General features: G+C 34.9%; 2 protein-coding genes across 2 annotated transcripts; one reads left to right on the top strand and one right to left on the bottom strand.

Moving 5' to 3' along the window:
* Positions 1-429: 429 nt before the first annotated feature.
* Positions 430-2,438, top strand: dnali1 (dynein, axonemal, light intermediate chain 1). Its single transcript, XM_048152220.1, has 6 exons — positions 430-639; positions 758-894; positions 1,439-1,608; positions 1,694-1,872; positions 2,092-2,256; positions 2,330-2,438. Exons 1-6 carry the CDS (start codon positions 559-561, stop codon positions 2,369-2,371), a joined length of 774 nt encoding a protein of 257 aa, XP_048008177.1. The 5' UTR covers positions 430-558; the 3' UTR covers positions 2,372-2,438.
* gnl2 (guanine nucleotide binding protein-like 2 (nucleolar)) lies at positions 2,439-17,477 on the bottom strand. The gene is made up of 16 exons (XM_048152217.1): positions 17,287-17,477; positions 15,776-15,860; positions 15,547-15,641; positions 14,757-14,896; positions 11,603-11,787; positions 11,398-11,464; positions 11,137-11,295; positions 8,285-8,398; positions 7,459-7,587; positions 5,571-5,675; positions 5,324-5,482; positions 4,888-4,995; positions 4,106-4,575; positions 3,909-3,994; positions 3,026-3,102; positions 2,439-2,914 (listed from the first exon to the last, which is right to left on the bottom strand). Exons 1-16 carry the CDS (start codon positions 17,348-17,350, stop codon positions 2,780-2,782), a joined length of 2,178 nt encoding a protein of 725 aa, XP_048008174.1. The 5' UTR covers positions 17,351-17,477; the 3' UTR covers positions 2,439-2,779.
* Positions 17,478-27,792: the final 10,315 nt, after the last annotated feature.

Genomic DNA, 27,792 nt, shown 5'->3' with positions numbered 1-27,792 from the left:
AAATTAAATAAAAGAAATGTTAATAATATACAATAAACAACAAATTTTAACTAGTTAAATTATGCAAATAGTAAAATAAACGAGAAAAATTTAAATAAATTTATTAAAAAGTGTCAGAGCGTAATAAAAACAAAATAAATCAAAAACAAGTATACAACGATTAAAAGGATGCCAAATTATTCGTCTATCAAAATCATATTTGATATTACACGCGCCAATGGCCTTTTTTTCTTTAACATGTATGTTAGTGCCACCCAGTGGCGAAATCTTTTTTCTGTTTTAGAAGAGAAAAAATATATAAAAAATAAAATACCACAATGTATTTGTGTAATTTATTTTAAAAGGCTTAAAAGTCATACATATTTAATCGATCATTTTTAGCAGTATACTTTGACTGGTTCACTCCCATGGACTGAAGACCTGATGGGACACGCGCGGTTGTTATAGCAACAAAACGAAACTTCTACAGCGCTACAGAGGGAACTTGAAGTCTTCCTAAGCTTTATATACCAAAACGCAGAATTTGAAACATTTTCTTGGCACTTTTACATCATAAGCATGATTCCTCCGTCTGACTCCTTGCTGAAGTATGATTATCCGGTGTTAGTGAGCAAAAATACAGAGAGGAAGTCTCCAAAGGTAAGCAGTTATTGTATGTCTACGAATAAAAACAAACCTGCAAACACTGTAAAGTATACCTTGTTGTTGTAATAAGGCCTTAACAATTGATATTCATTTCTTCCTTTAAATTTCACAGAGTCGTCCTTTGAAAGTGAGTCCCCAACAGATGGTTGACTCCGGCCCAGTCCCACCTCCACCCAAACCCAAGAGTCCCTCAGCGGATGCCAGCAAGCAGCAAACCGAAGATATCCTAAATGCCATTCTACCACCAAAGTAAAATAAACCCTTACAATGATTAGTAAATTTTTTTTCTTCAACTGGGTGTGGCAACTACCATAGCATGGTAGTTTAGTTGCAAATGTGTTTAATCACATCACACAATAGTTAAACATTTTGGGCTTAGTAAGATTCAAAATATAAATAAATAAATAAATGATTCAGTAAGGACACATTAAATTGATAAAAAGTGACAGTAAAGACATTTATAATGTTACAAAAGATTTCTATTTCAAATAAATGCTGTTCTTTTGAACTTTTTTATTCATTAAAGAATCCTGAAATAAATGCATCACGATTTCCTCAAAAATATTAAGCAGCACAACTGTTTTCAATATTGATACTAATAAGAAATGTTTCTTGAGCAGCAAATCAGCATATTAGAATGATTTCTGAAGGATCATGTGACACTGAAGACTGGACAAACAATGCTGAAAATTCAGCTTTGCCCTCACAGGAATAAATTACATTTTAAAATATATTAAAATAGAAAACTCATACAAATGGAACTGTTTAAATCGTACAAATGGTTCTGTCACAGGGAATGGATGGAGGACAACCAGTTGTGGGTGCAGCCAGTGTCCAGCGCTCCATGCACACGAATGGATGTTATTCATTTGCAAGAACAGCTGGACAAAAGCCTGCAGGAGAGGCAGGCCAGAGAGACGGGCATCTGCCCAGTCCGCAGGGAGCTCTACTCTCAATGCTTTGGTAAAAATACACATATTCTAAATGAAGTGTCATATTAATAGCTCTTGATTAATTTACATGACATTCCCTCTTTCAAATCTCTTAGATGAGTTAATCAGACAGGTCACCATTAACTGTGCCGAGCGGGGCCTCCTGCTGCTGCAAGTAAGAGATGAGATTCGCATGACCATCGCTGCCTATCAGACACTGTACGAGAGCAGCGTGGCCTTTGGCATGAGGAAAGCACTTCAGGGGGAACAGGGAAAGTCTGACATGGAGAGCAAGGTCCTTATAGGGATAGTTCAACCAAAATCCAAAAACTTATCATCTTTTGTGTTCCACAGAAGAAAGTATTTCAAATGTTTCTTTCTTTTTTTTTCTCCATATAATGAAAGTCAATCGCATCTAAAACAACATATTGACTTTTGTAGGAAAAAAAGAGACATTAAAAGCAAGACCTGACAATTATCATTTTCTACTTGGTGAGATAAAAACTCTTGGTAGATTTCAGAGATGGAGAGCGAGAAGCGAGATTTGGAGAGGCTATTGAACGAGCAGAAGGCTAAATGTGAGGCCATCGAGAGACGGGAAGCAGAACGGCGGGAAATTGAGGAAAAGAAGCATGCTGAAGAGGTCCAGTTCCTCAAACGAACCAACCAGCAACTCAAGGTAAAGCAGATATCATCATAATCAGGATTTATGACATTATTTTGCAGACTCTAATGATTCCATTTATTTTTAGGCACAACTGGAAGGCATAATTACCTTGAAGAATAAAGCCTAGATATTATTAGAATAATAATACACTCACTATCTATTCAGTTTCAATGAATAAAACATGTATAAAAACATCTGTTCTGAGTATTTATTCTTTTTTCTCCAATCAAGGAGAGGAAAAGGAACAGACATAGACACACGGGTACATAATCGACATTTCAACACTTCTGAATCAGGACACTGTCTTAAGTTAAAATTTTGAAAATGCACAGTGCTGAAATTAACTGTAGTCATAATGTTCATGAGGATGGCTGGTGCCACAGTATGAATAAAGTCCATTGGAACGATTGCATCACAGATCAGTCAAACCTTCACCTTTACACAAATCACTGTGATTCCACTCCAGATGTACCAACTTAGTCACCGACATGACAGTTGGAACAGGGATTGATTTGACTGGGTATCTGACCATGTCTTATCGCTTAGCTCGTTTGGCTTTCTTGCCATCCAAGGGCATTTTTCGGTTCTTATTCTTGTTCTTGACATTGTGTGTCTCATAATAGCGGACCCCCACTTTCTTCACTCTATGGGCACGCTCCAGTCTTCTTTTCTGTTTGGTTGAAGTAGTTCAACAGAGAGAGAAATTAGTTTCAAATTTATTTTGGAATCGAGGAATCAAGAAGAGTGACAGCAGAAGTGGAGCTTGGAGAACAGTGCATACCTCTTTAGATGTGAGTTTGGTAGGCTGTGCGAACTCCTCATCTTCTACAGCTTTCCTCTTTTTGCCCACTGTCACAGCTGAAAAACAAAGAGAGGATGAGTGTCTTTTACTCACTTTTTTTTTTTAAAGCACCAGACATCCCCTAATCATTCAAACATCTCTAAAAAGATTCTGTGGAAATATTTAGTATATTTCAACTGGCTTTGCAATACCTTGCATTATTAAGATTTTTAAAAATTCTTTATACTGATGTCTATACCAATATTTTAATATTTAAATACTGTTTAGGGTCAGTAATCATTTTTTTAAAAGAAATGTAAATTACTTTTATTTAGCAATGATGTACAAAATTGACATTTATAATGTTCAAATGTTATTTTCAACTTTCTATTCACCAAAGAATCCTTAAAAATGTATCACGTTTTCCACAAAAATATTCAATTAATTTCAATGTCGATATTAATAAGAAATTTTTAAAGCAGCAAATCAGAATATTAGAATGATTTCTAAAGGATCATGTGACACTGAAGACTAGACTAATGATTGACAAAGGAATAAATTACAATTTAAAATACATAAAAAAAAAATAAAAATAAAAAAAAGTTATTTTAAATTGTAATACTATTTTACAATATTACTGTTTCTACTATATTTTTGATTAAATAAAGGCAGCCTTGGTGAGCATAAGAAAATTCTTAAAATTAAATTAAAATCTTAATCCAAAAATACAATAAAAATATACATTTATATAACAAAAATATAATATAATATAATATAATATAATATATATAGGTATTTGATGTACATTAAATATGCAGTTCTAGTGGCCATATCTTTTTTAATACACAAACATTTGGGATCAGCTTGGGTTAGTTGGGTATACCTTTCCGTTGAAGATTCTTTGCAGCATTCTCATTCTGCTTTGCTATGGTTTCAGTAAACACCTTTTCAGAAAGGCCTTTAGGAATGCTGTAAAAACATCAAGACAACACATTACAATATCAATAGATAAGAGCTAAACACTGAACTCAAAATCACAGAAACCTCTCATAATAATTATCAGTATGAGTGTAAACAAACCGTATGGCGGAGAACTGCTTTGACTTGGCACGATCAAGAAACTGTTTCAATTTGGCAATCTTCTCATCCATCTCTTTATTCACTTCGCGTGTGTTCTTTTTCTCTGCTGTGGTCAGGGGGTCGGAAACAGATGATTCTTCTTTCTGTAGTTCTCCATTTTGCTCTTTTTCCTCATCCTTCTCACTTTCCACGTCTTGCTCATCTTCTGACCCAGAGGGATCCAGTACGTCAGGCATCTCGACAGGCACGAGATCCTCCTCGCTGAACTCCGGAGCGACGTTAATTTTGCCAAAGTTCTGCTTGACGTTACTGAAGATTTTCTGCATCTCCTCTTGTTTCTGTCTCAGCAGCTTTTGATCATCCTGCTGGCTAGATGAGGCCCCCTCCACATCCTGAGCTTCAAGTCTGCTTTCCAACTCTTCCTTCTCGGTTTCCATCTCAGGCATTTCCAGCATCGGTTGTGCTTTGTTCTGAGTAAAAAGATCAAGTGTCAGTTTAAGACTATAAATGTTTAAAAGTGCATTAGGATCTGCCAGTATAAAGACTGGCAAAATTCAAGTAATTTTGTTGGCCACAGTGACTTAATATAGGATTTGTACCAAGTAATTCAATATGCATTAAGGAAGTTACATATAAACAATGTCTTCTGAGGTCTGTTAAAACACAAAGCTCTAATTTTAGCAAAAAATGGTCTTGGAACCCATTTTTGAATAGAGCCTGAGCTATTGTTTTACTGAAAGAATCTAAACTTTGTGGAAAATTAAGAACAAATGTCCATTTACCTCTTCATCCATCTCACCCCCAGGGGGCTTCACGAAAAAGGGGATGCGTCCCCTCTGCCAATCATTCAAAACCATTTTAGACACAGTAGACAGATCTGGCTCTCCACCCTTTTTTACAAGAACAACACAAAATACCGTTACAGCACAGACACGTACAGTACTTGGACAAAGACAGAGATGTGAACTAACCAGTTTAACCAACCTGTAGGCCAAAACCCTTTTATAAAACTCTGATTTTGAATTAAATCTTAGTGGTTTTGGCATGAGAGTATTAAAAATTTGGCTATTCAAACTTTAAATTAAATGTTTTCCACCGGCTTAAAGTAAGCAAACTGTCACATCTCAATCGGACACTCTAGAGGAACGAATAAACAAATGTGCCGCGAGGACCGAGCTGACAGTTCATTTTATCAGATACTCCACAATCGGGCCAGACCTTAAGCAGTTTTCCGGTGCGAAAGGCTAGCTTTTCCAGGAAATCCTCGGCGGAGCTCCAGGACGGAATGCGGTATGTCTTCTGGATGTACTCCGCTTTGGCCCTCTCCAGCACCGCTCCGATGTGATCCTCCGGAGTTCGGATCTTCTCCACTTGGACCTAAAAACAACAGATACAAAATAAGTGGATGAAGCCGCAGCAATCGCAAAATCCGAATGGTTGATTTTGAGAGTCAAGGCCATCGTACCACTCCCTTCAGCACAATGTCAGTCTCGCTGTCGTCGGAGGGGTAGACGACGCCAGGACAGTCAATGAGGAAAATGCGTCTCATTAGTGTGATATACTGCCAGACCTGTCAGACAGAAACAAAACAGTTGATTGTGGCATAAAAGTTGAGCTCCATAGACTCATCCATTTTCCCCATTTAAGAAACCACAAGACCTAAAACATTTCAATATAATGAACTGCATTTAAACAAATGCAATTTATAATAACGTGCGAAAGCAAGTTAGAAAGCAGTCAATTAACTTTTGAGCTTATAAAAATGAAACTGAACAGATTGTTTTTGAATGTTGCTGCCTGGCCAAAGGCCTAAACAGTGATTCAGGCAAATTTAACATTTCAACATGAAGGAAAACTAGTTAAAGAGGCACAACAAAAAAGTATGTTAATCAATCAAACCTATCTATTTATTTCATAATCGAACTAGAAACACTGTTTTTAAAAGAAAAGAAAATAGTGGAAAGAAAACGTCTAATAATTGAAGAATCACCCAAATCAGAGCACACAAGGGAAATTTTAAATTATATAATTTATCATTTAAAATATAAACAGAAGAACGTGGAAGTCCAGATTTGTTTAGAATTTGATTTCAATCTGGCCTCTGTCAGTAATCTGTTTTTCCTTCGCCTTGAACTTTCACTCACTCTCTGAAAACCATTTCTCAGTTCCATGTTTGTGAAATGAGAGGAAAAATTTGACAACATAAAAAAGTAATTTCACACAAAAACATGAATACACAAAAGTAGCAGCCAAAACCAAACTGCTGGAAACTTAAGCCGTCCAAAATGTTAACACATGTCAGGAGCAGGCAGGTAGTCTTACACTCGCTAGTGGACTACAAAATAAATTTTACAAGAACAGTCGCTTAATCGTCTGATGTTCACGATCAGAGCTTAACAACTACAAGTGGAAGTTATAGGAACAGACAGATCACTAAAAATTATTAAATAGAAGGTGACTTGAAATGCAGTTTAAGTGCTGAATGGGTTATTGGCTGGTTGAGAGCCTTTCCTCATTATTCATATTCATTGCATGGAAAATAGCAGCTTTTTTTTCTTCCTTTTGTCATACAGGTTTGGAATTACATTAGAATATTAATATTGTGAAAATATTATGTACTGTAAATTATTAAGAATAATTATTTTATTTTACAGAACAAGTAAAGTGACAATATTAATATTTATGGCTGTCATAATTTCTTTGCTTTCAAACATTAAACCGTAGAGTTTAAAAGTGATAGTTAACCCAAAAATGAAAATTCTGTCATCACAAGTAGTTCCAAACCTGTATGAGTACCTTTCATCTGCTGAACACATAAGAAGGTATTTTGAAGAATATCAGTAACCAAACAGTTGATGGGCCCCACTGACTTCCATAGTATTTTTTTTTTTTCCATACTATGGAAGTCAATGGGGAAGTGAACTGTTTTGTTACCCATATTCTTCAAAAATATCTCCTTTTGTGTTCAGCAGAAGAAAGCAATTCATAGAGGTTTGGAACAACTTGAGAGTAAATGATGACAGAATTTTCATTTTTGGGTGAACTATCCCTTTAACGAATATCATTACAAATTTAACAAGATGGTTGGTGCACTGCATTTTCAATGTTCTGCATGTTACGACGAAACACAGAAACCCTCTCCCAGACACTGAAAACATTGCATCATGTTCTGCTCGCATGTTAAAAAACAAAGTATTTAAAATGTATTTGAAAACACAAATGCATTTCCTCAGATTTACACAGTGAAGGTGGGTCATACATTTCAGGTAGGAAAATAAAGAAATCCATATGAATATGGAATAAGAAGAAGAAGAAAAAAAACACCCTTGAGATGAAAGCTTCAGAGGTCTTACCTTAGTCTCACCAGCAAGGGGTGCCACGTTACAGACTTTTTTGGAGCGCAGGGTATTGATAACAGAGCTCTTTCCAACATTGGGGTAACCAATGAAGCCAACACTGATCTGTTTTTTGTCTGAGTGGAGCTGAGCAAAAATCAATATGGTCATGTTAATACTAGGCAAAAGTCTTTTTGAAAAATAGCAATTGAACAGAAGAAATACACAAATATATTGTCAAGTCCTCTGATATAATGTCGGGTTCATGGTATCAAGATCAGGAGAACAAGACAACCTTGGTTCAACTCTTCCCCCAATAATTTGCACACATCGCCTCTTACATTTCACTATTCACTTTTAAAAGTGGGGCCCCCGGCCAAGAAGTTAAGACTTGGTACACAACCAACACAGGCCTCTTAAATGTCATTACACCTGCAGATTTATATTGCACGCATGGTAACCGAGATATTTTTGCGCTGCTGTTTTCTAACTCCTAAAAGAGTGTCTTGTCATATAACTCTCAACAAAATTTATGTTATGTAAGCCCACTCTCCTTTTTAGTATTTCCAAGTTTTTGTTTACGGCTGTGCTCCCAAAAATAACTCAGAGGCAGATGTGAAGACAGAAGAGGAGCCCAATAGTATTGGAGGGTGGGGTGCATCTGCTTTCAACATCTGTTGCCATTACAGACCAGAAAACAGGTTGATCTTGTCCTAAAATTGCAGCTTGAGTAGATAAACATTGTGGAGGAAAACTGCTGTGTTTAACACCTGCTGCCCCTGGTTTCCAAGGCATGATGATGTGTATGCACATAAAAATACGTTGTAAATGTTTAAGGTCTCACCTTGCCGAACTGCCGCAAGAGCTGGATAAGGGAGCCCTTGCCAAAGGAGTTGGTAAGGCTGGCGTGAAAGGCCAAAGTGGGGTATTCCTGAGAGAGAACTGCAACCCAGCGTTTCTACAAAACACACACATGTATAAGCAAGAATCCGTAGAATGATCGTAAGTGAACGTATATCATTTTATACGCCGATTTATAAAACGTCCATATGAACAAAAAAAAATCCAAAATGCACCACTCTTTATAAATCGCAGGTAATCTTAAATTCAAGAGTATATTCATGTGTATAAAATGTGTATTAGTATAGTTATAATTATTTGTTGCCAGCTACCTCAGCTATATTCATGGCAAGATAAAAAAGTAAAAGATATAAAAAGTAAATAAATATATAAATAAAAATATAGAACAAAATAAAAAGGTTTTTAATGTTAATCTTTGATTAAAATTCTAAAACTAAATCTGGTCCTCATTCATTTCAAGTAATTAACACAAAGCAGTTAAAATGTTGCACATTTGCACTAATAATAATTTTAATGCATATTGCGATTGCCTCTTTATCTTTCATATTACATGTTGGATTATTTTAATTGCTGGTATATGAGCACACAAAAAAAAATTTGTATGCATGCTCTTCAGTTGGCATATACATAAGAAGATTTTCATGTCAGTTTCTGCCTTTATAAATCCTCTTTTGTTATTCACTTCTTGACGTAAGATGAAATCCATGGAATTTAGGATCAAATCTGGTCAAATGTGGACTTTGTAAATGTCTCCCAAGGTCTAGACACTAGAAGTGATATATGAAATGGTTTTTGATAAGAGAGAACAGATTTGAAAAAAAAAAAAAAAAAAAAGCACAAGGGCACGAGCTGCCCAACAAGAAATCACTGCAGAATGATAAGTGATTCCTTCTCAACAACAAAAATAATGGGTTTCCCAATCATTTTCCTATTAGGTTTATAAAAGACCTCAGTCATAAATCTGAAGGAGGTAGGCAAATGCTGCTTTGGCTTGAATGCAAAGGTTTGAAGCTTATAAACAACTGGTAGAGCTCCCTCGTTCCTTGTTGCTCCATTTCAGAATCGGCAATAACAAAATTTACAAACAACAAGAATTATAGATGTGAAAGATGGAATCTGTCAGAGAAGGAGCCTTTAACTGGTTAAATCTTAGAAAAGTTGGGCAAGCCAAGATAAACATGCCTGTCTGTCAGTGAAACAAACTCCAGAGACGGGATAATTGAATGTACGACAAGACACATTGCAGACAGTGGCCCCGTTCCAAAAACCTAGCGAGCTGCCTTGCTGCTTTCTACTGCCTTCGTAGGTGGTTCCATACATCCTATTTGTCCTCGAACAGCAAAAGTGACCATTTTGGATAGCTCTACACAGGCAGGAACTTGCTAAGTACTTGCTAAACTAACAACACGATACTCTAATAGGCATACAAATACATAACACACATAAATATAGGATAAAAGTGTTTTTTATTAGATTGAACTCTTTTATCAATACATTTTGCTACTTAATGAACAAGTATATTTATCATTAAGACTTTGAATGAATACTTAAATGGATATCAAAAAGGCTAGCTAAACTAATAATGCCAGAGCTGGATAGATTACTTATGAATTATAATCAGTTGCTGATTACAAATTACATGACAAAATTTGTAATCAGTAATATAATCCCTTAGATTACACATTTTTGGTAACGTAATCTAACTACTTTTGGATTACATTTAGATTACTTTTGTGCTAACCCTTATTTGATGTCACATATGTTGTAGAATAATCTTGTACTATTCTGACAGATACAAAGAAAAAATATATTCTATTCACCAACAAGAGCCTCAACAGATTATTTTTAAAGTGCAATGTATGGACAGTTAATACTTCAAAATACTAACACTGATGTACCTGTTAGAGTTTGCTGATAGTAACACTGAATAAAACAAAATCACATCTAATGATTTTAAAACATATTTACTTCAAATTTAGTAAATTTAGAAAACAGCAACATTACAAAAACAAATATTGAAAAATATGAAATTCACAGCAATATCACTGCTACATCAAATATTTAATCTATATTTCATATATTATTATTATTATTTCATATATATTTCATCTATATTTCCCCCTCACCGCTGGAAAAACTCTCACGAACGTATGTAAGGTTTATAATGAAAAAAATATAAAAGTTAAAAAAATGAAAAATGAGAATCAATGAATTGTGAACAACTTACTGCCATTGTGTAAATAATATGTAATCATGTAATCCATAAAAAAGTAACTGTAGTCTGATTACAAGTATTTTAAAAAGTAGTTATTACAAGTACTTGTCGGTTATTGGCTGGAGCATGTTTATTATGTTAAGTGGTCCAGGCTGCACCAGGTACTTTTTGTTGCCGTTTTTGGAGCTTGTGGCGACTACAGGGACCGTGTTTTTTTACAGTGTATTCAGGGGACAGGCAGGTAGCGGATACTGAGGAGATGTTTGCTGTATGTGACAAAAAATGTTTTGGCCTAAAAACGCGTGACATCGCTTAGAGCACCTTTAAGCTAAGCTAACAACACAATACTCTAATACATAGCACACACAAATGCTGGATAAACTATTTTTTTTACTAATGACTGAATAAGTAGATTTATAATTGGCACTGTGTCTTCCATTTTGGATAGGCTTTCTTTACTAAGCTTACTGAAGTGCACTACACTTGCATTCTACATTGAGTTTTCCCAAGTGAAGGTAAAAAAAGCATCTGGAACATCATTCCAGCCGTCAGAGGCAGCTCAACAGGTTTTGGAACTAGTATAGATAATTAACTAGTATTGATAGATATTAACTTCTTACCGTAACCCATGTGGGAATGAGGTCACACTTATTGAGCACAAAGATGAGATGCTTCCAAGGTTTCTCTTTCTTTAGGTAGGACTCAATGCTCTGGGAACGCGTGCCCATAGGGTCCCGAGCATCCAGCACTTGGATAATGACGTCTGAAGAGTCGATCACCTGCACAAAACACGCTTCATTTTAGGATGTGCCATCATTAGGGAGTACTGTGGTTTATCAAAACTTTCAATGAGCAAGTTCTTGGGAGATGGTCATAGCTACCTTATACAGCTCTCCCCAGATCCTCTTTGACTGACCCTTCTTGAAGATTTCCTCCCTAACCTCATCCCTGCAGGGATGGGGAAATTAAAAGACATTTATCCAGTTATGTCAGGATATATAAACCATATCAGATAGACAAACAGGGCATAGTTCCTGCAGTAGGGATGTTCTGAACTATAGGATCTTTACAAGTCACTAGACTCACTTGACTCCGCTGTCCTCAGACACCAAATCACGGTCTTTCTCAGCACTGTAGCTCTGAGCCGAGACCTCTGCCTGTTCAGCAAAGTCCTTCAGCTCTCCCACAGCCAAGTTGGGCCTCTTTCTTTGTGCCTTTGGCCCAAACGTAGTCTCGAATGTCTCTGTGTCCAGAATGTGCACCTTGGAGTTCTACAAGAACCAGCAGAAGATCAACTGAGAAACAGATTCTTGAGAACTGTTATAACCTCCTACCAAGATCTTCATAACTTTTGGAATTTCTTGGATGAAGTATCTGATCTTTCAGTTATCTGTGCCCCATTCCCAAGAGGATAGAAGCCCCACTGATTTATGGCAGAGTGTACTCAACACATTTTATGGCTTACAAGAGTGTGTCATAAAATGTTATGCCACACAAAGCAAGATGATTGCTTCTATAAAGCATATATTAATATGAGACTGTAAACATTTCACAAATCTATTTGTTTTTTTCAATCTGATCTTTAGGACTGACTTTCTGTTTGATGAAGTGGCGAAATCTGTTTGTTTAGACAATGTAGTCTACACTGTATCGACTACAGTAAAGAGTTAAGCCTCAACATGATGCTAAAAGACATAATACACTAAACCAGGTTAAATCTGTATATTTGACCACAGAACCAGAAAGCATTGCACACTCTGTAACATCCCAAACAAAGGAAAACTTTAAATCCGATCTGACCGATCTGACCAAAAAAAAAAAAAAAAAAAAAAAAAAAAAAGAAAGATCAGATTGTTAACTTTTTCAAACTAAATGCAGATGTGGATTAAATCAGATTTGTAAACACCAGCTTTACATATTTACAATTTTATAAACACTACTGTTCTTAATTTTGGTGCAGTATGATTTTTTTTTAAACAAACTAATACTTTTATTCACGCAAGGATGCATTAAATGGATCAAAAGAGTCTGAGAACGCTGTTCTTTTGAACTTTCTATTCATCAAAGCATCCTGAAAAAAACAAATATGGTTTAGATAAAAATATTAACCAGCACAATTTGCAACATTGTTGAAATGTTTCTTGAGCACCAAATCAGAATATTAGAATAATTAAAGGATCATGTGACACCGAGTAATGATGCTGAAAATTCAGCTTTGCCATCACAGGAATAAATTACATTTTAGAATATATTAAAAATAGAAAAATTATATTTTCAACTGTAATCATATTTCAGAATATTACTGTTTTTTTACTGTATGTGATATCATCTAACTGAATCCATGGTGAGCATAAGAGACTTCTTTCAAAAACATTTTCAAAACTTACTGACCCCAAACTTATGATCAGTAGTGTAGCTAGAATATAACTAACATTTTAACAAAAAGGCAGCTAATTTTATAGTGTTTATAAAGACAAATATGCCTATATCAAGACAAAAATCAAACAAAACCTGAATGAAGAATAATGAAAGAAACACCTTACACGTTTAACTGCACCAGGCCAAATTGCAATCTGTAATGACCTAAAAACAAAACAAAAGGGAAGCCATACCACTGTTGCAACAGAGGATGAAATAAAACGACAAGCAATTTACAGATCTTGTCAAAGCAAGTAACATTTCTCGTAAGAAATTGTACTTCTGGTAAGATTACATTTCTTTGGAACAATTGACGTGGATGATAAAAAACAACCTGATTTGAGGCTAACCACCACATCACAACATGTTCAAAATATTTCTGAGAAAGAGCAAAAATGTGCGCAAACAATGGGCATTACAGCACACACTGGAGGAGCTGCTCAAACACCACAAATCAAAAAGAGAGGATGAAAATCAATAATTCAGACATAGCATTACCAGTTCCCTGCAACCAAGGTTGAATACAAGAACAAAAACATAGTGAGTGTCGCAGTTCTGAGACGCAGAACATAAAGTAGAGTGAGATGTTCATTACACAAAGACCTAAAAGGTTTTGCTCACACATGGAACAGTTTAGATCCTAAAGCGAATCAACAACAGTTGCAGAAGGAACGTGAAGAACTGAGAAAAACATTACATTTTATTCTGAGCACATATTTTTTTTTGCTCTGTTCTTTACTACTGGCAAATGGCAGGCCCTTAGGTGCCAAAAAGTAAGTTCTATCGCAGGTCAGGCCGTACCCTCACTGCACTGCTGTCAGACTAACAAAATCACTGTGTTGTTCACATGGCACAACAATTGGTCTTGTTGTGTTCTTGCTGTAGTTACCTCATGTGTTTCACAAGGTCTAAAAGTTATGAGACGTTTAGCCAAGAGGTGTCCCGAAAAACATAAACACACATGAGCAAAGGCCAATTGTTTATGAGAATTTGCCAGAAATGGACAACTGGTCATTCAAGTCAGAAATGAACTTTTTGAATGGGCAACTTTACCCCTGGAGTTTACGGTCAGGGACATTTTTGCTGTATTTTTTCTAATCATAAGACAATACGCAATATCACACTTTGACTACTTAGGCAGGAACTCTGTGTATCATAAAAACAGCACTACTAACGTCAGAATTGTTATTGTTAAATAAAACTATTATCAATCGTTTTAGTAATTGAAATAAAGCTAAATATTAATATTAGAAGAAAAACTTGAACTTAAATGTAAATTAAAATGTAGCCTTGGCAATAAACTGAAATTAGTACATTTAAGTTGAAGTACTAAAATTGTTAACTGAAACTGAAATAAAGCTAAAAAGAAATACAAATATAAAATAAAAACTGAAAATATAAAAATAAAAGCTTATTCAAAGAAATATTAACAAATACTATAATTGTGGATATAAATAATACTGCCTCATGTAAAGTCCAGAGTTAGACGTTAGCATGTCGCTAATGCTAACACATTATTATGGTACTCTAAAATACGTAAAAACTAATTCAATTATTTATTTATTTATTTAGAACCAAAATTTTTCTGGTTTTAAGTGAATTATAAATATATTTAGGATTCACATTTCTTGGATGGATTTATTTTTCTGAGCTCATCACAATGATTTATGGGATTGACTACTCTGCAAAACTCTATCTAAGGGTTTCATGCAAACAATTAGCCTACCTGTCTCCTCTCAACAGGCTACATTGAGACTAAAAAAACCCAGGATTTTTGTATTAAAAAAACAGTGGATGTATACTAAAGTATCTGCATACTCACATGTGCCTTTATTCTATCATGTAGCAAGGACATGGGTAGCTTGCTCTGTTTCATCACTACTCGGTACGGATCTTTCTTTACTGCGTTCATCTCTTCTTGGAATTTCTGCAAGGATGACTGCTTGATGACACGTGTATTGGCTACACAGAGAGCATGTGGGGAAAAGCAAAGAAATATTCATATATTCAGATTCTAATCCTACTTGAAAAAAATAGGACAATTGAGGCTAATTCCCCTCATAATCAATCACACAGATTAGGATTTATTAAGGCCACGTTCACACAGCAGCAGAATAGGGTTGTCAGTCCTGTATTTGAGTCCTTAATACGGTTGCGTTCACGTTATTTACGGGAGTGACAACCGCATTCTATAACCGAACTCAAACCTGTACATTTTCAGGACTCACAACCGCATTCTCGGAATTCTCGCACTGTGTGAACGTTAGCGCGTGTAGCAGTTAGTGCGTGTTTACATGCTGCTGTTGGTTAATGAAGTTTTGATGGATGAACTTGCGGTTCAATTAGTCTCGTCATGTCAAAATTGATCATACTTTTCAGTTTTATGGACCCCATCTTTAATATTACGTTGATTACTGTCGCTATGGTTACTAGTAAGAGAATACAGGCTTGACACTCGCAGCACGTTCATACAGACAGTGTTCCAGACGCTACTGTAAGTTGCTGTGTGAACGAGATATTTCGAGACTCACACCTGTAAGTAAATGCAGTTGTCAATCCCAAAAAATGACTGTGTAAACGTGGCCTAAAACTCTAAAATGTATCGCTCTTACCGAACCACTTGATGTTGGGCTCAACTCGGGCCACAGTTCCAGGAGCAACTGTGTTCTGGTACTGCAAGGGCTTGATCACCTTACCTCGACTGTTGCTGTGAGCATATGAATAAAAAAAACATGCACGTTTCATCATAGTTAACTCTTGCAAAAACCACATAATCCACTACATCTATTGTTTGCTACTAATCTGAATCTTGTATATGTCATTTTGTGAATGACAGGTTACCATCTCTGCTTCTGTCTGTACATATTCAGTCGTCTGATGGTGGCACGGTCCCTCATGTTGTTCCCTCCAGCTCCCTTCACTCGGTCTGTAGGGTTGGGAATATTAAAAAAGATAAACATTGTAATACACAGGGACATATAGTGCAATCTAGTGAATCTACTGTAATTTTGGCATAACTGTGATTGGAACACAAGTCTACCAACAGCCTTGTTAATAGTTTCTATTTTTAAATATTTTATTCAATTAAAAAACAGGTGAAATATCACTGCTTGTGTGTAAACCTCAATTGTCTTCACTACATATTTTATTAGCCTATATCACATACATATCAACAATGAATGTTTAAAAGTTAGGGGACAGTAAGACTTTGAAAGAAGTCTCATGTTCACCAAAACTGCAATTTTTTTTTTAAATCAAAAATACAGTAAAAACTGTAATATAGTGATTTACAATTTAAAGTAACTGTTTTCTACTTTAATATGCTTTATAAATGTAATTTATTTCTGTGATCGGAACACTGAATTTTCAGCATCATTACTTCAGTCTTCAGTGTCACATGATCCTACAGAAATCATTCTAATAATATGCTGATTTGGTGCTCAAGAAAGATTTCATTTATTATCATTGCTGAAAACAGTTGTGCTGTTTAATATTTTTGTGGAAACCACGATACTCTATTGTCAATTATTTTATGATGAATGGGTCAAAAGAGCAGCGTTCATTTTTGATTAATTTAATGAATCCTTGCTGAATAATTTTTTTCATTATTTTTTTTTAAAACATCTTACAGACCCCAAACTTTTGATTGGTAATGTATAATTTGTAGCATTCAGTACCTATGTTAACTTCAGACTGTAAAAATATTTAGCATGATCACATGACCAAAGAGAAAGACTGCCTTTATTTATAAATAGTTTACTGTAAGAATCTGGGTTTGGAGCAATATGGCACCGACAGCAACAAATCTTTGGGATATTAAAAATGTGACAGCTATTGTAAGTGACAGCCATAATTGTAACTTATACTGATTCAATTGAAGCATTAGACATAGATGAATAACATGCAGTGTGTTTTCATGTAACGTTAGTTAGAAAAATATGTCCGCATAATGGTGGAAAAAAACCAATCAATTCGAGGGGACAAATATACCCTTAAAATAAAGATAATTTCTGACACTTATCCTGAACATTTTTGGAAAACATTCAAACATTGTGGTAGCAATGTAGTACGATTTTTATTTATTGTTATAATTGTCATGTAAAAACAAGACACTGACACAGTCTTCACAATACAAGTGCCAGCAGCCTCTGATGGGACATTTACAGGCTTGACAGAAGTCATGGTTACACACAACCAACAAGTAACCTAGTGCGAATAGAAGAAAGTTGCTTTACAACATGCAACAGTGAAAACACAGCTATAGAACAACTCGTATACTTCTCAACAAGAGTTGGCTAATAGTTTAGCTGGCTAGCAGTTCACATCCAGACAAGCGCTTCATTTTCTCTTACCGGGATTACTGCTGGAGTTTGAAGGATTTATGGAGCTTTTCCCCTTGAATTTTGGTTTAACCATTGTGACCGATTACTCCGGTACACTCCCAATACTGAAAATAAAGAAATAAAGCTGTATTTCAGTCCACTGTAGATTTCCACGTGTTACAATAAATTACACAGCCCAGGAAGTACGTCATCAATCAGGCGACAGATTTTTTTTCTTTTCGTTTTTTTCGCCAAGTTGGGAAAAGTCAGTTGTTCCTCGGACTGAAATCTAAGTTACTTATAAATATCTAAAAAAGCCACAAATATAACTATAGGTATGTTCATGTACACAAACTAATATGCCGGTGTATGCATTGTTAACATGTCCCGAGGTCACGTTAACTTCAATTGTATTTTAACATTTTAACATCTTTTATGGTTATTATTGCGCATGCAGTTTTATGACCTTATGTGAATTGAGAGACTACATGGATTATTTTTATTTTTAAAAATGCCTAATGTACAGAGAAATATGATTTAGAAGAAATAGAGTTCTAGAATATAAACTTGTACTTATAAATTTAATTTAAATTAAATCTTGATGTTGTTTAAAAAAAATTAATTATGAAAACTCTTATTTGCATTAAATTTTAGAATGACTATTGGTAATGCACGCGTTACACTCATGCAGGACTCTGTATACCCAGAAGAGGGCATGCCGGGATAGTTATTGCTTCAGTTTCATTATCCTGTTCCATGTCTTTAAGCTCAACCAGTATCTGTTCCCTGCATTTAATCAAGACTTTGTCTTCTGCTTTTGGACCGATTAAAGAGAGCCTTTTGAACTTTTTGACATTATAATAAGATGCATAACTTACCTGTTTTCTTTCAGCTCGTTCTACTGTACAAGATTACATTCCACTCAAGTTAAAGAAAACAAAATGGAAAAAAAGAACAATAAACTTTACATATTGTCAAAATGGAATTATAGAAAACATTACACAGATGCATTTGAACAGTTCTTAGCTTGGAGCAAAGATAAATTTGTGTTGTGTTGCCAGCCGGTGTATCGTGTAAACTTAAAACCTGCACAGAGCCTGTGTGGAATGCGTAGATAATGGCTTCTGGGGCGGCCCACACAGTCAATGAGAACCAGGCATACCTTGTATAATACTAGTATTCTATAGACATAGAATCCAGGGAAATATCACAGATCATCTTTAATAGTCTGATGTTTCTACTTAGCTCTAAATATTTTATAGATACTTTTTATTTATAAATAAAAACTTGTCCTTTTCTTGTATTTTCTTTTATTTCAGCATAAGAAAATAAATAGCATTAGAACTTTCCTATATGTCTTAAGTTTTGTTTTCGAATCATCTTTACACTGTTGGGGAATAACTTTGAGAGTTGAGAGAACCGATTTGCACTAATATTGTAGAAACAGTTCAGACTCTGTAATGTTCTTTTTGTCATGTTTTTCTTCAGTTGTTCGCTTTCACTCAGTTAAAATCAAATGTGACAACAACAGAAATGCACTGCAAATAGGGGTCGACCAAGCAAGAAACTAAAACAATGCATAAATTATTTTCAGATTTAATTTTCCCTTTTTAAGACCCACATCACTCTGATGTCCAACTTGTCTTAAACAAGAAGCTGACATCATAAAAGAGAATGAGAGGCAAATCATCATGATTTCCTGAGACATTTTCTCAGAGAACTGTCTCTGAAAGTTGCGGTTGCATGAAATTCTATATTTTGTTTCCAATCCTTTTATGAAAGCTCCAGACTTTTTACTCATTTCTATGATTGCTTGGTATAAGCCACCATAAAAACAATACTTTTCAAAATTGGATGGGATTCAAACAGTATATTGTTGGCTATGAAAAATTATCATCAATAATATTTGAAAATTACTGATGGCATTTCATGTATAGTATTAACTAGAGCAATATTTGATTTGGTTGTACTGAATATTTGAAAATTGAAGCAATGACAGTTACTTAAAGTACATCTGGAGAAGGATTTGTAGAAATTTTGTTTTTATTCCAGAAACTTGTTGAGCTATTCATGTTCGGAAATACAACATTGTTACATTTGCCAGATATTACCATAATAAATAGTACGTAAATAAATCTAAATCGCATTGAAATGGTGCATGTGTGAATTGTTTTTCCAACTCTAAAAGTCAAATGAGGACACCACAGTTTCATGTTAAACACTAAGAATAACAGCCCAGGTTGAATCAACTCTTTTCAAATAATATTATCCTAAAATAAAGGATTCAGCATGCATTATATTTTATTGAGCAATTCAACAGCAGTTGCAAACAGGTGTGCTCCAACAACCGATGCCAGAGTGAGAGGTATTTTTAAGATGGCTTGCTGATAGGTCCACTTTGTTTTAGTCGGGGAGGGAGAATTTGCTTGTTTGATTTTTCCGTCAAGATTAGGTAAAGTTGCAGGGTCATGATATCCCTTTAGGTATTCACTTAATCTGTTCTCGGCACTGCCAGTAAACTGCTCGGCAGCCACACAGGAGAAAGTAATGATCAAGTCCACAGTCTTTGCTGGATTTGGATGCATCTGGCTGGTTGTGGGAAATGCAGTAAGCAGGCTGTTTGTTCAGGGCCTGATCGCCTTCATCATTCAGGTGTCCACTCCACTGTCATCAGTAACTCATACTTCTTACGTCAATAAAAAACAATTCTTTGCAAAAACAATTTCCCATTTCTAAAGCAGAAAAGGAAAGTTAAAAATTATCATAGCACCACACATATATTTGTACAAAGAAGACTTATTTGTATACAACCAAATCTATCTGAATATATATATTTTATGACTGATAAGAAAATCTGCTTAATTGAAATTCAAGATTAATATTTATATTATTTACATTATATAAAATATTAATATTTAAAAAATAATAATAATATAATTGATTGAATATATTTTTAAATCTAACAGACATATTGGTAGCACTTTAGAATAAGGGTTCATTTGTTAACACTGGTTAACTAAATTAATTAACATGAACCAACAATAAGCAGTACTTCTACAGCAGTTATTAATATCAAAAGTTGTATTTGTTTACATTAGTTAATGCACTGAACTAACCTTTTTATTAAGAAACATTAACAAAGGTTAAAAAATTCTATAAAAATATGTTGCTCATTGTTCATGTTAGTTAATGCATTAATTAATGTTAACAAATGATCCCTTTATGTACAGTGTTATTTTACATATTTAATAATAAAGAGTATATGCAAATATATTTCAAATTATATTATAATAAATATTAAATATATTTAAATTATTCCAATTATACATACATACATAATGTATTATAATCATTATAAGCACACTCTGCTGGGTTAAAAACAACCCAAGTTGGGTTGAAAATGGACAAACCCAGCTATTGTTTCAGTGGTTGGGTTAAATTTGGGTACAACTATTGTTTTAAAATTACTATATGTCTGGTTTAAAATGAACCCAAAATTAAAAATCGGAAATTAAAAATTAGACACATAATTACTAGAGGCAACAATAATAATCAAAAGGTGAACATTTATTAATAAGCAATTTAATAAATGTTTATTGTTTAATTATTATTACTCATTAAACTTATTAATAAATATTAATTTATATTCATTTAACCAAGCAATACAGCAATTTTTAAACAATAGTTGAGTTAAAGGTGCCCTAGATTATGTTTTTAAAAGATGTAATATAAGTCTAAGGTGTCCCCTGAATGTGTCTGTGAAGTTTCAGCTCAAAATACCCCATAGATTTTTTTTCATTAATTTTTTTAACTGCCTATTTTGGGGCATCATTATAAACGCGCCGATTTATGCTGCGGCCCCTTTAAATCTCGTGCTCTCCGCCCACAGAGCTCGCGCTTGCCTTTAACAGTGCCTTAACAAAGTTTACACAGCTAATATAACCCTCAAAATGGATCTTTACAAAGTGTTCGTCATGTATGCGTCGGATTATGTGAGTATTGTATACTGTTATATTGTTTACATTGATTGTGAATGAGTTTGAGGCTATGCTGCGTGGCTAACGGCTAATGCTACACTGTTGGAGAGATTTATAAAGAATGAAGTTGTGTTTATGAATTATACAGACTGCAAGTGTTTAAAAATGAAAATAGCGATGGCTCTTGTCTCCGTGAATACAGTAAGAAACTATGGTAACTTTAACCACATTTAACATTAGCAACATGCTAACGAAACATTTACAAAGACAATTTACAAATATCACTAAAAATATCATGATATCATGGATCACGTCAGTTATTATTGCTCCATCTGCCATTTTTCGCTGTTGTTCTTGCTTGCTTACCTAGTCTGATGATTCAGCTGTGCACAGATCCAGACGTTCTGCCCTTGTCTAATCCCTTTCATAATGATAATGTTGGGAACGTGGGCTGGCATATGCAAATATTGGGGGCGTACACCCCGACTGTTATGTAACAGTCGGTGTTATGTTGAGATTCGCCTGTTCTTCGGAGGTCTTTTAAACAAATGAGATTTATATAAGAAGGAGGAAACAATGGAGTTTGAGACTCACTGTATGTCATTTCCATGTACTGAACTCTTGTTATTTAACTATGCCAAGATAAATTCAATTTTTCATTCGAGGGCCCCTTTAAATAAAACTATCAAGCAGGTTGGGCAAACATTTAACCAACCGCTGGGTTAAAACAACCCAGTTTCTGTGTTTGTTCATTTTCAACCCAACATTTTTTAGAGAATATAATTATATATAAGTATACTTATATTAATTATAATATTTAATATGAAATATTAATATAAAAATGTTATTAATTAAATTAAATTCTTTAAAAATATTAAAACACACTCTAAAAATTTTAAAAACAACCCAAGTTCGGTTGAAAATGGACAATGGAAAATGAAATGGACAATGAAAATGGGTTAAATGTTTGCCCAACCTGTTGGATAGTTTTATTTAAATTCAACTAATGTTTAAAAATTACTGTATTGCTTACTTAAAATGAACCCAAAGCAGGCCTATGTTGGAAATTAACATTTATTAATGTTATTAATAAATGAACATGTATTAATAAGTGTAATTAATAATAATTAAACAATAAACATTTATTAAATTGCTTATTAATAAATGTTCACCTTTTGATTATTATTGTTGCCTCTAGTAATTATTTGTGTAATTTTTAATTTCCAACCTATTGGGTTCATTTTAAGCCAGACAAATAGTAATTTTAAAACAATAGTTGGGTTAAATAAAACTACCCAGCACATTTGTCAAACATTTAACCCAACCGCTGGGTTTGTCCATTTTCAACCCAACTTGGGTTGTATTTAACCCAACATCTTTTAGAGTGTATAGATATATATATAAAATATACAGTGTTTGTGTGCATATAACACTGATGTCCACAATCGATCTTTAACAACTGACTTTAATAAATGACCATAACAAAGCCATGACAGGTTACAGATCAAGAAGTCTTTTTTGTTTTTATGTCAGCACATTTATAATTATAAAGAAAATGCACTAAAGATGAACGTTGAAGCACAACTCATAGAATCATCTGTAGTGCAGAGACGATCTCTAGCTCCAGAGTTACCTTTCAACAGTCAGTCATCATGGCCTACGGCCTCGTCACCCCTTTTTGCACGGAGCAAATCATAGCTGAGTCACTGGTAAATGATACAAGATTAAAGCTTAAAAAAAAAAGAATTGAAAGCGGACAGTTTGTCCTTTTAAAAGAGCAAATGCTATCAATTATTCTCATCAGCAAAGGGAAGTACATGAAGCTATACTTAAAGCAGGATTTAGGCTAAACTGGTCATTAAACCATCAAGTTAAATACCCTACTGGCAACACTTGACTGCTGGCAAAACAGAAAGGCAAAACACTAACAGACTAAAGACCCAATCAGTTGCTTTTTTATGCAAAAGCAAAAGGATAAAGGCACAAGTGCAGACAAATTAATACAGTTTGACCTCACATTTATTATTTACATTCTATTCATTTATTTTAAAAACCTGCTATGGGAATGAAAATGACTGTTTGCACACTTTGTGACTTTGTAATTTAATACAGGAAGTCATATGCACTCTATCCACATTTCTCACACCAGTGACAGGCAGTGAATATTTTAAGTCATTACAAAAGCCAGAATCTTTGTTTAATAAATTAGGTGTTTTCCTGGCATTCAAAGACATTCGGCAGTTTGATTGAAACTGCTTTCGAAGGAAAAAGGGTGATTTTTTTGTATCAGAGTGGTGAATGTTATTGGCAAACATGGAAATGCAATATAACCATCATTTGTATCTCAAAAAGTGACATTACAATTCATTCCTGACAACCACCGAGGCTTTCTAGAGACTTCACATTACTTGTAACATTGTTAGTTTAACAGAATTAGCAATGCTAAACCTTTTGCAGGATAGTAGTTATAGCTTCATAAGAAAAAGTCTAAACATTACTTTATGTAAATATTACTTTTACTTTACTACATTTTTCCAGGTTTATAAATGTAAACATTCAAATCTTTCATCTGTTTGAGAGCGTAGCATTTTGTTTTATCCCAAATAAGAGCTTCTGGTTAAACAAAAATATTCCTAAATTCACAATGATCCTTTATAAACACTGTTCTTTGGTCAGACCATAATATGCTGTGGCAGAAATCATAAACATTTTTTTTTTGGTGACTAAAACATTTGAGCTCCCTCTTTGTCACTAGACACATTCCAGATACAAGATGCTACAGTCTAAAAGGTACATCTCTCTTTCAAAACGAAACCACGCCGCTGGATAATCAAAACATGCCTCATGACAGATATTCCATTACGCTGCACGGTCACGTCGAGTTGAATTACTGTCTTATGATTTCATATGTGCAAATCTGGATAATATTTCAGAAGGTACTCATCTTTATCGGACAGCAATGTATAGCTAGAATGAAGCACTGCAGGCTTGAAATGAAATAAAATACTTTTTATGTTGTCAACACAGCCATTTTTTAAAACAAATGCTTTCTTCATGTCTAGAACCATAGCTTCAATGATACAATGAAAGAAGAAAGGTGGTTGCTGATAAAGTTAAGAAGCCAGAGGGGGGGTTTTTTAATGAAAAAATTATCAGGCAAAGACTGTGACAGTCTTTGCCCATGATATTATAGGCAAAACAGACTTGAGCAGTGGTCAGATTTTGGAGGAACTCTAAAAACTGTTCTGTGTCTATGTTTTTAACAAAATCTAACAGTGAGTAGAACAAATGATTTTCAGGTAATATTTAAATAAATTGCTTTAGAATAATGACAGTATAAAGGCCAATGATTATTTACTTTAGTAAATTTAGTATTTAACTTATCATTATTATTGTACTGTATATATGAATAACTGCCTTTATAATTCCCTCACATGGAATTCATCATATTTGGGTGTTTTATGGGCATAAAAAATGAAAACAATTTAAGAAGCAAGTGAATACATACCGCTCAATGCAGATAGGCACATATGAGCCAGGACTTGTGTGTGGCTTTTTTGTGTGTGGTGTTACATTAATCCACTAATGTGTTTATCCTCTGTTAAGTTACTCCTTAAGCTTCCACTTGTTTAGCTCTCTGCTCCCTGGAGCCTCAGTTTTCGCACCACATAAATCACAGGGCAGCATTATCTGCTGGCAGCAGTTGATAGAGATAGTGCCAGGAACACGCTCCTTAAACCACCAGTGCTTATGACGACCCCTCTCCTATGTAATTCACCAAAGCTGAAGACAAGGAAATAATATGGTTAATATTTTGATCCTAAAATAGTGCGTGACGAACCCAATGAACTTTGCCGTACTCTTTTTTTGGCCCTCTCGGTGGGCCTCTTTATACTGTGTGTCAGCACTGTGTCTGTTTTAAGAAGATCAGCCAGAAGCTCTTCTACTTGTTTCATAGCAAGAGACAGGAAAACATCTATCTGTAAACCCACTAGCCAGGAGCATAAGAGCCATCTGAAAAGCCAAGTTATTATAAACTTAGGAATTAAAGCTTGGCTTATGAATATTTATTATATGGAGTTACTTTTACATTACTAAACATGTAAATATAACTGTTTCCACGACTAAATTACACACAAAAAAACAAGATTTATGCTGCTTTTTCAATATACCTAATTAAAATGAACTAGCAACACAATTCTTGAACATTTTAACACAATTTAAGTTCTGTCATGACAACTCTCGTAATGGTAATGGATGTGACAATGTTGATATGCTTGGTCTTGGCGGAATAGATCTGCTACACTACACAGAGCAAGTATGGGACATGCTACTGACACGCTGCTATGCACAACTAAGACATACTGCTGCTGTATTGCATACATTAATTACCCGTAGCTGATTTATACAGGTGGAGCTGGGGAAGGTGGAGGGTTTCTGAAAGCGCGCTGCAACTGCTACAGCAAATGCTGACCAAGTATATAAAGGTTGAGCAGCGAGCTCATTGGCTACTGCTACAGCAGCTGTGCCCCATAGAGAATGATGTGATTGCAAGCAGATTGAGTTAAGGTCATATCAGCCTGCGGCATCTAGAGTTTCATCACACTGAATTTGTAAAATGGAAGTTAAAGTTGCATAAAACGAAAACTGTGGCAAGTTTTCTTCCGTATTTTGATGTATATCTGAGTGAAATGGCTTCTCGAACAAGAAAAAATGTAGGGCGGGACATGATTTTGTCCATCGGGAATTGATTGTATCATTGGATCGTTGTGGTTTGCTGTTGCTGTGATCTCATGTGAGTGACAGGTTGAATGCGGACGTATTCGGCGTGTGTGCAATCGTGTCAGTGGTATGAAGATGTAATGGTAATTTTCCCTTCTTTCTCAGTTTCTGTGTTTGTCTAAAACCAGTGAATTAACTAAAACATATCGTAGAACAATTACTTGTCACAGACGGAAAGTAAATAAGCTATTCCATTCTATTCCAACATGCCGTACCATTTTGCTTGGCATGCCCATTCTGTTCATACAATAACTTTTTAGTGCCTTAGATGGTACAACTAATTGTCTTCTGTTGTGAAAAATATCCGCACGATGGTTTCCTGTGTTAATCTAAAGTGTAATGCAAAAATCGCTCTCTACCCACAATCTCAGTTTCACGAACCTATAGTACTGCCAGACCAAGTCTGTTTTAAGTCTAGCCAAAACAAATAAGCTTTTCCATCTCGAAAAAGTCAGACAAGCTGTCATGAAATTCTAGTCTCTCTTTGCATCACTTTAGTGCATCTGGTTTGGCGATCATCCTCAGGTATTTGAAGGGGGGATTGAGTATGCTTTGGATGGTCAAGCATCAAATTATGATTTTTTGTGATCTGTGATCTAATTAATTAAGGCTAAATAATGACCATTCTGATTCAATGAAGAATCATTAGCTGTGGAATCATAAGTTAATTTATTTCTTTAAATTTCTTATTTACTCATAAAAAGCTCACTTCACAGGGCAACCCGGGAGCCTCTGACTCCAGTGGTTATCTTTTGCCCTTTAACATAGATAGAGACAACAGTGCAGGCCATTTAGCTCTCAGTCATGTTCTTTCTGACTTAGTCTTCTGTTCTTTGTTCGCTACCTAGACTGTAAAGACGCAGGCCCATCTCTCCAGAGGAAGTTACTCAGTAAAGATCAAAAGAGGGCACACTACTATAATCCATTCTATCTCCTGGAAAACAGTCCGTTTCCACCCTTTCCCTTAGAGGAAAAAAATCAGCTGACATAAGAGCTTGAGAAAAAATACTTTGCTCTATGTTGATTGAGTGCATAATGTTCAAAATGTCTGAACTTTGTGAATTATAAACCAATGCTTTAAAGGTTTCCAAAGGAACACATCTGTGGTCAGTTCTGATCACTGGCTCTGCCTGTCTGGCCGAGGAAGAACAGGTCAAAAAGAACATCTAAATTATGGAAAAGTTGTACAATATCATTCAATTGTAAGAAGTAAATGTTTAGCTGTGTAATCGTGTTACAGAGGTGCCACAGAATATAACATCTCAAAATTGAACTGGTCATGGAAGAACTGTTGGCTGTGCTATATGAACATTTTCTGAGAATCTAAACCATCCCAATATGTTACCCATTCACATAACTCCAAGAGGCTGGAAGATCCCTATATCCTTTTGGTTTGACACTACAAAGGGTTTTTACTGTTCTGCTCACTCGAAATGAAGAAAACAGGTAAAGTTTGAATTATTTGACCTGTCCCATTTTCTGTGGGCCAATCTTGGTCTGCACTCAATCTCTACATGTAACCAGGTGAATATTTTTTCATGTATCTTGTCAAAGGCTGCGCTTTGTCAAAGGTCAGGAGTGTTTTTGGCACTTCTCTTTCCCCTACATAAACACACAAAAATACAAATGAGTTTATCAATACTGGCCAAAAAGCACGCTCATTTAAATATTGACTTTGAGTGTCAGCGAACTGTTGTTATTTTACAGCACAACAGGGAAATTTGTTCAAAAAAAGTTTCAGAGCAGTCAGCCAGCTATCCTCGGATTCCTTGCTTCC

This window comes from Megalobrama amblycephala, linkage group LG13 (genome assembly GCF_018812025.1).
Source record: "Megalobrama amblycephala isolate DHTTF-2021 linkage group LG13, ASM1881202v1, whole genome shotgun sequence".
Classification (NCBI taxonomy): domain Eukaryota; kingdom Metazoa; phylum Chordata; class Actinopteri; order Cypriniformes; family Xenocyprididae; genus Megalobrama; species Megalobrama amblycephala.
This window is presented reverse-complemented; position numbering and strand designations above follow the sequence as displayed.

Excerpts from the sequence above, each read along its gene's own strand:
- dnali1 (XM_048152220.1), top strand. The coding sequence starts at position 559 with ATGATTCCTCCGTCTGACTCCTTGCTGAAGTATGATTATCCGGTGTTA. Across the intron at positions 895-1,438 it reads AATGCCATTCTACCACCAAA|GGAATGGATGGAGGACAACC; the intron begins GTAAAATAAACC and ends GTTCTGTCACAG. Across the intron at positions 2,257-2,329 it reads GAACCAACCAGCAACTCAAG|GCACAACTGGAAGGCATAAT; the intron begins GTAAAGCAGATA and ends ATTTATTTTTAG.
- gnl2 (XM_048152217.1), bottom strand. The coding sequence starts at position 17,350 with ATGGTTAAACCAAAATTCAAGGGGAAAAGCTCCATAAATCCTTCAAAC. Across the intron at positions 15,642-15,775 it reads TACAGACAGAAGCAGAGATG|CAACAGTCGAGGTAAGGTGA; the intron begins GTAACCTGTCAT and ends ATATGCTCACAG. Across the intron at positions 2,915-3,025 it reads CCAAACTCACATCTAAAGAG|AAAAGAAGACTGGAGCGTGC; the intron begins GTATGCACTGTT and ends TCAACCAAACAG.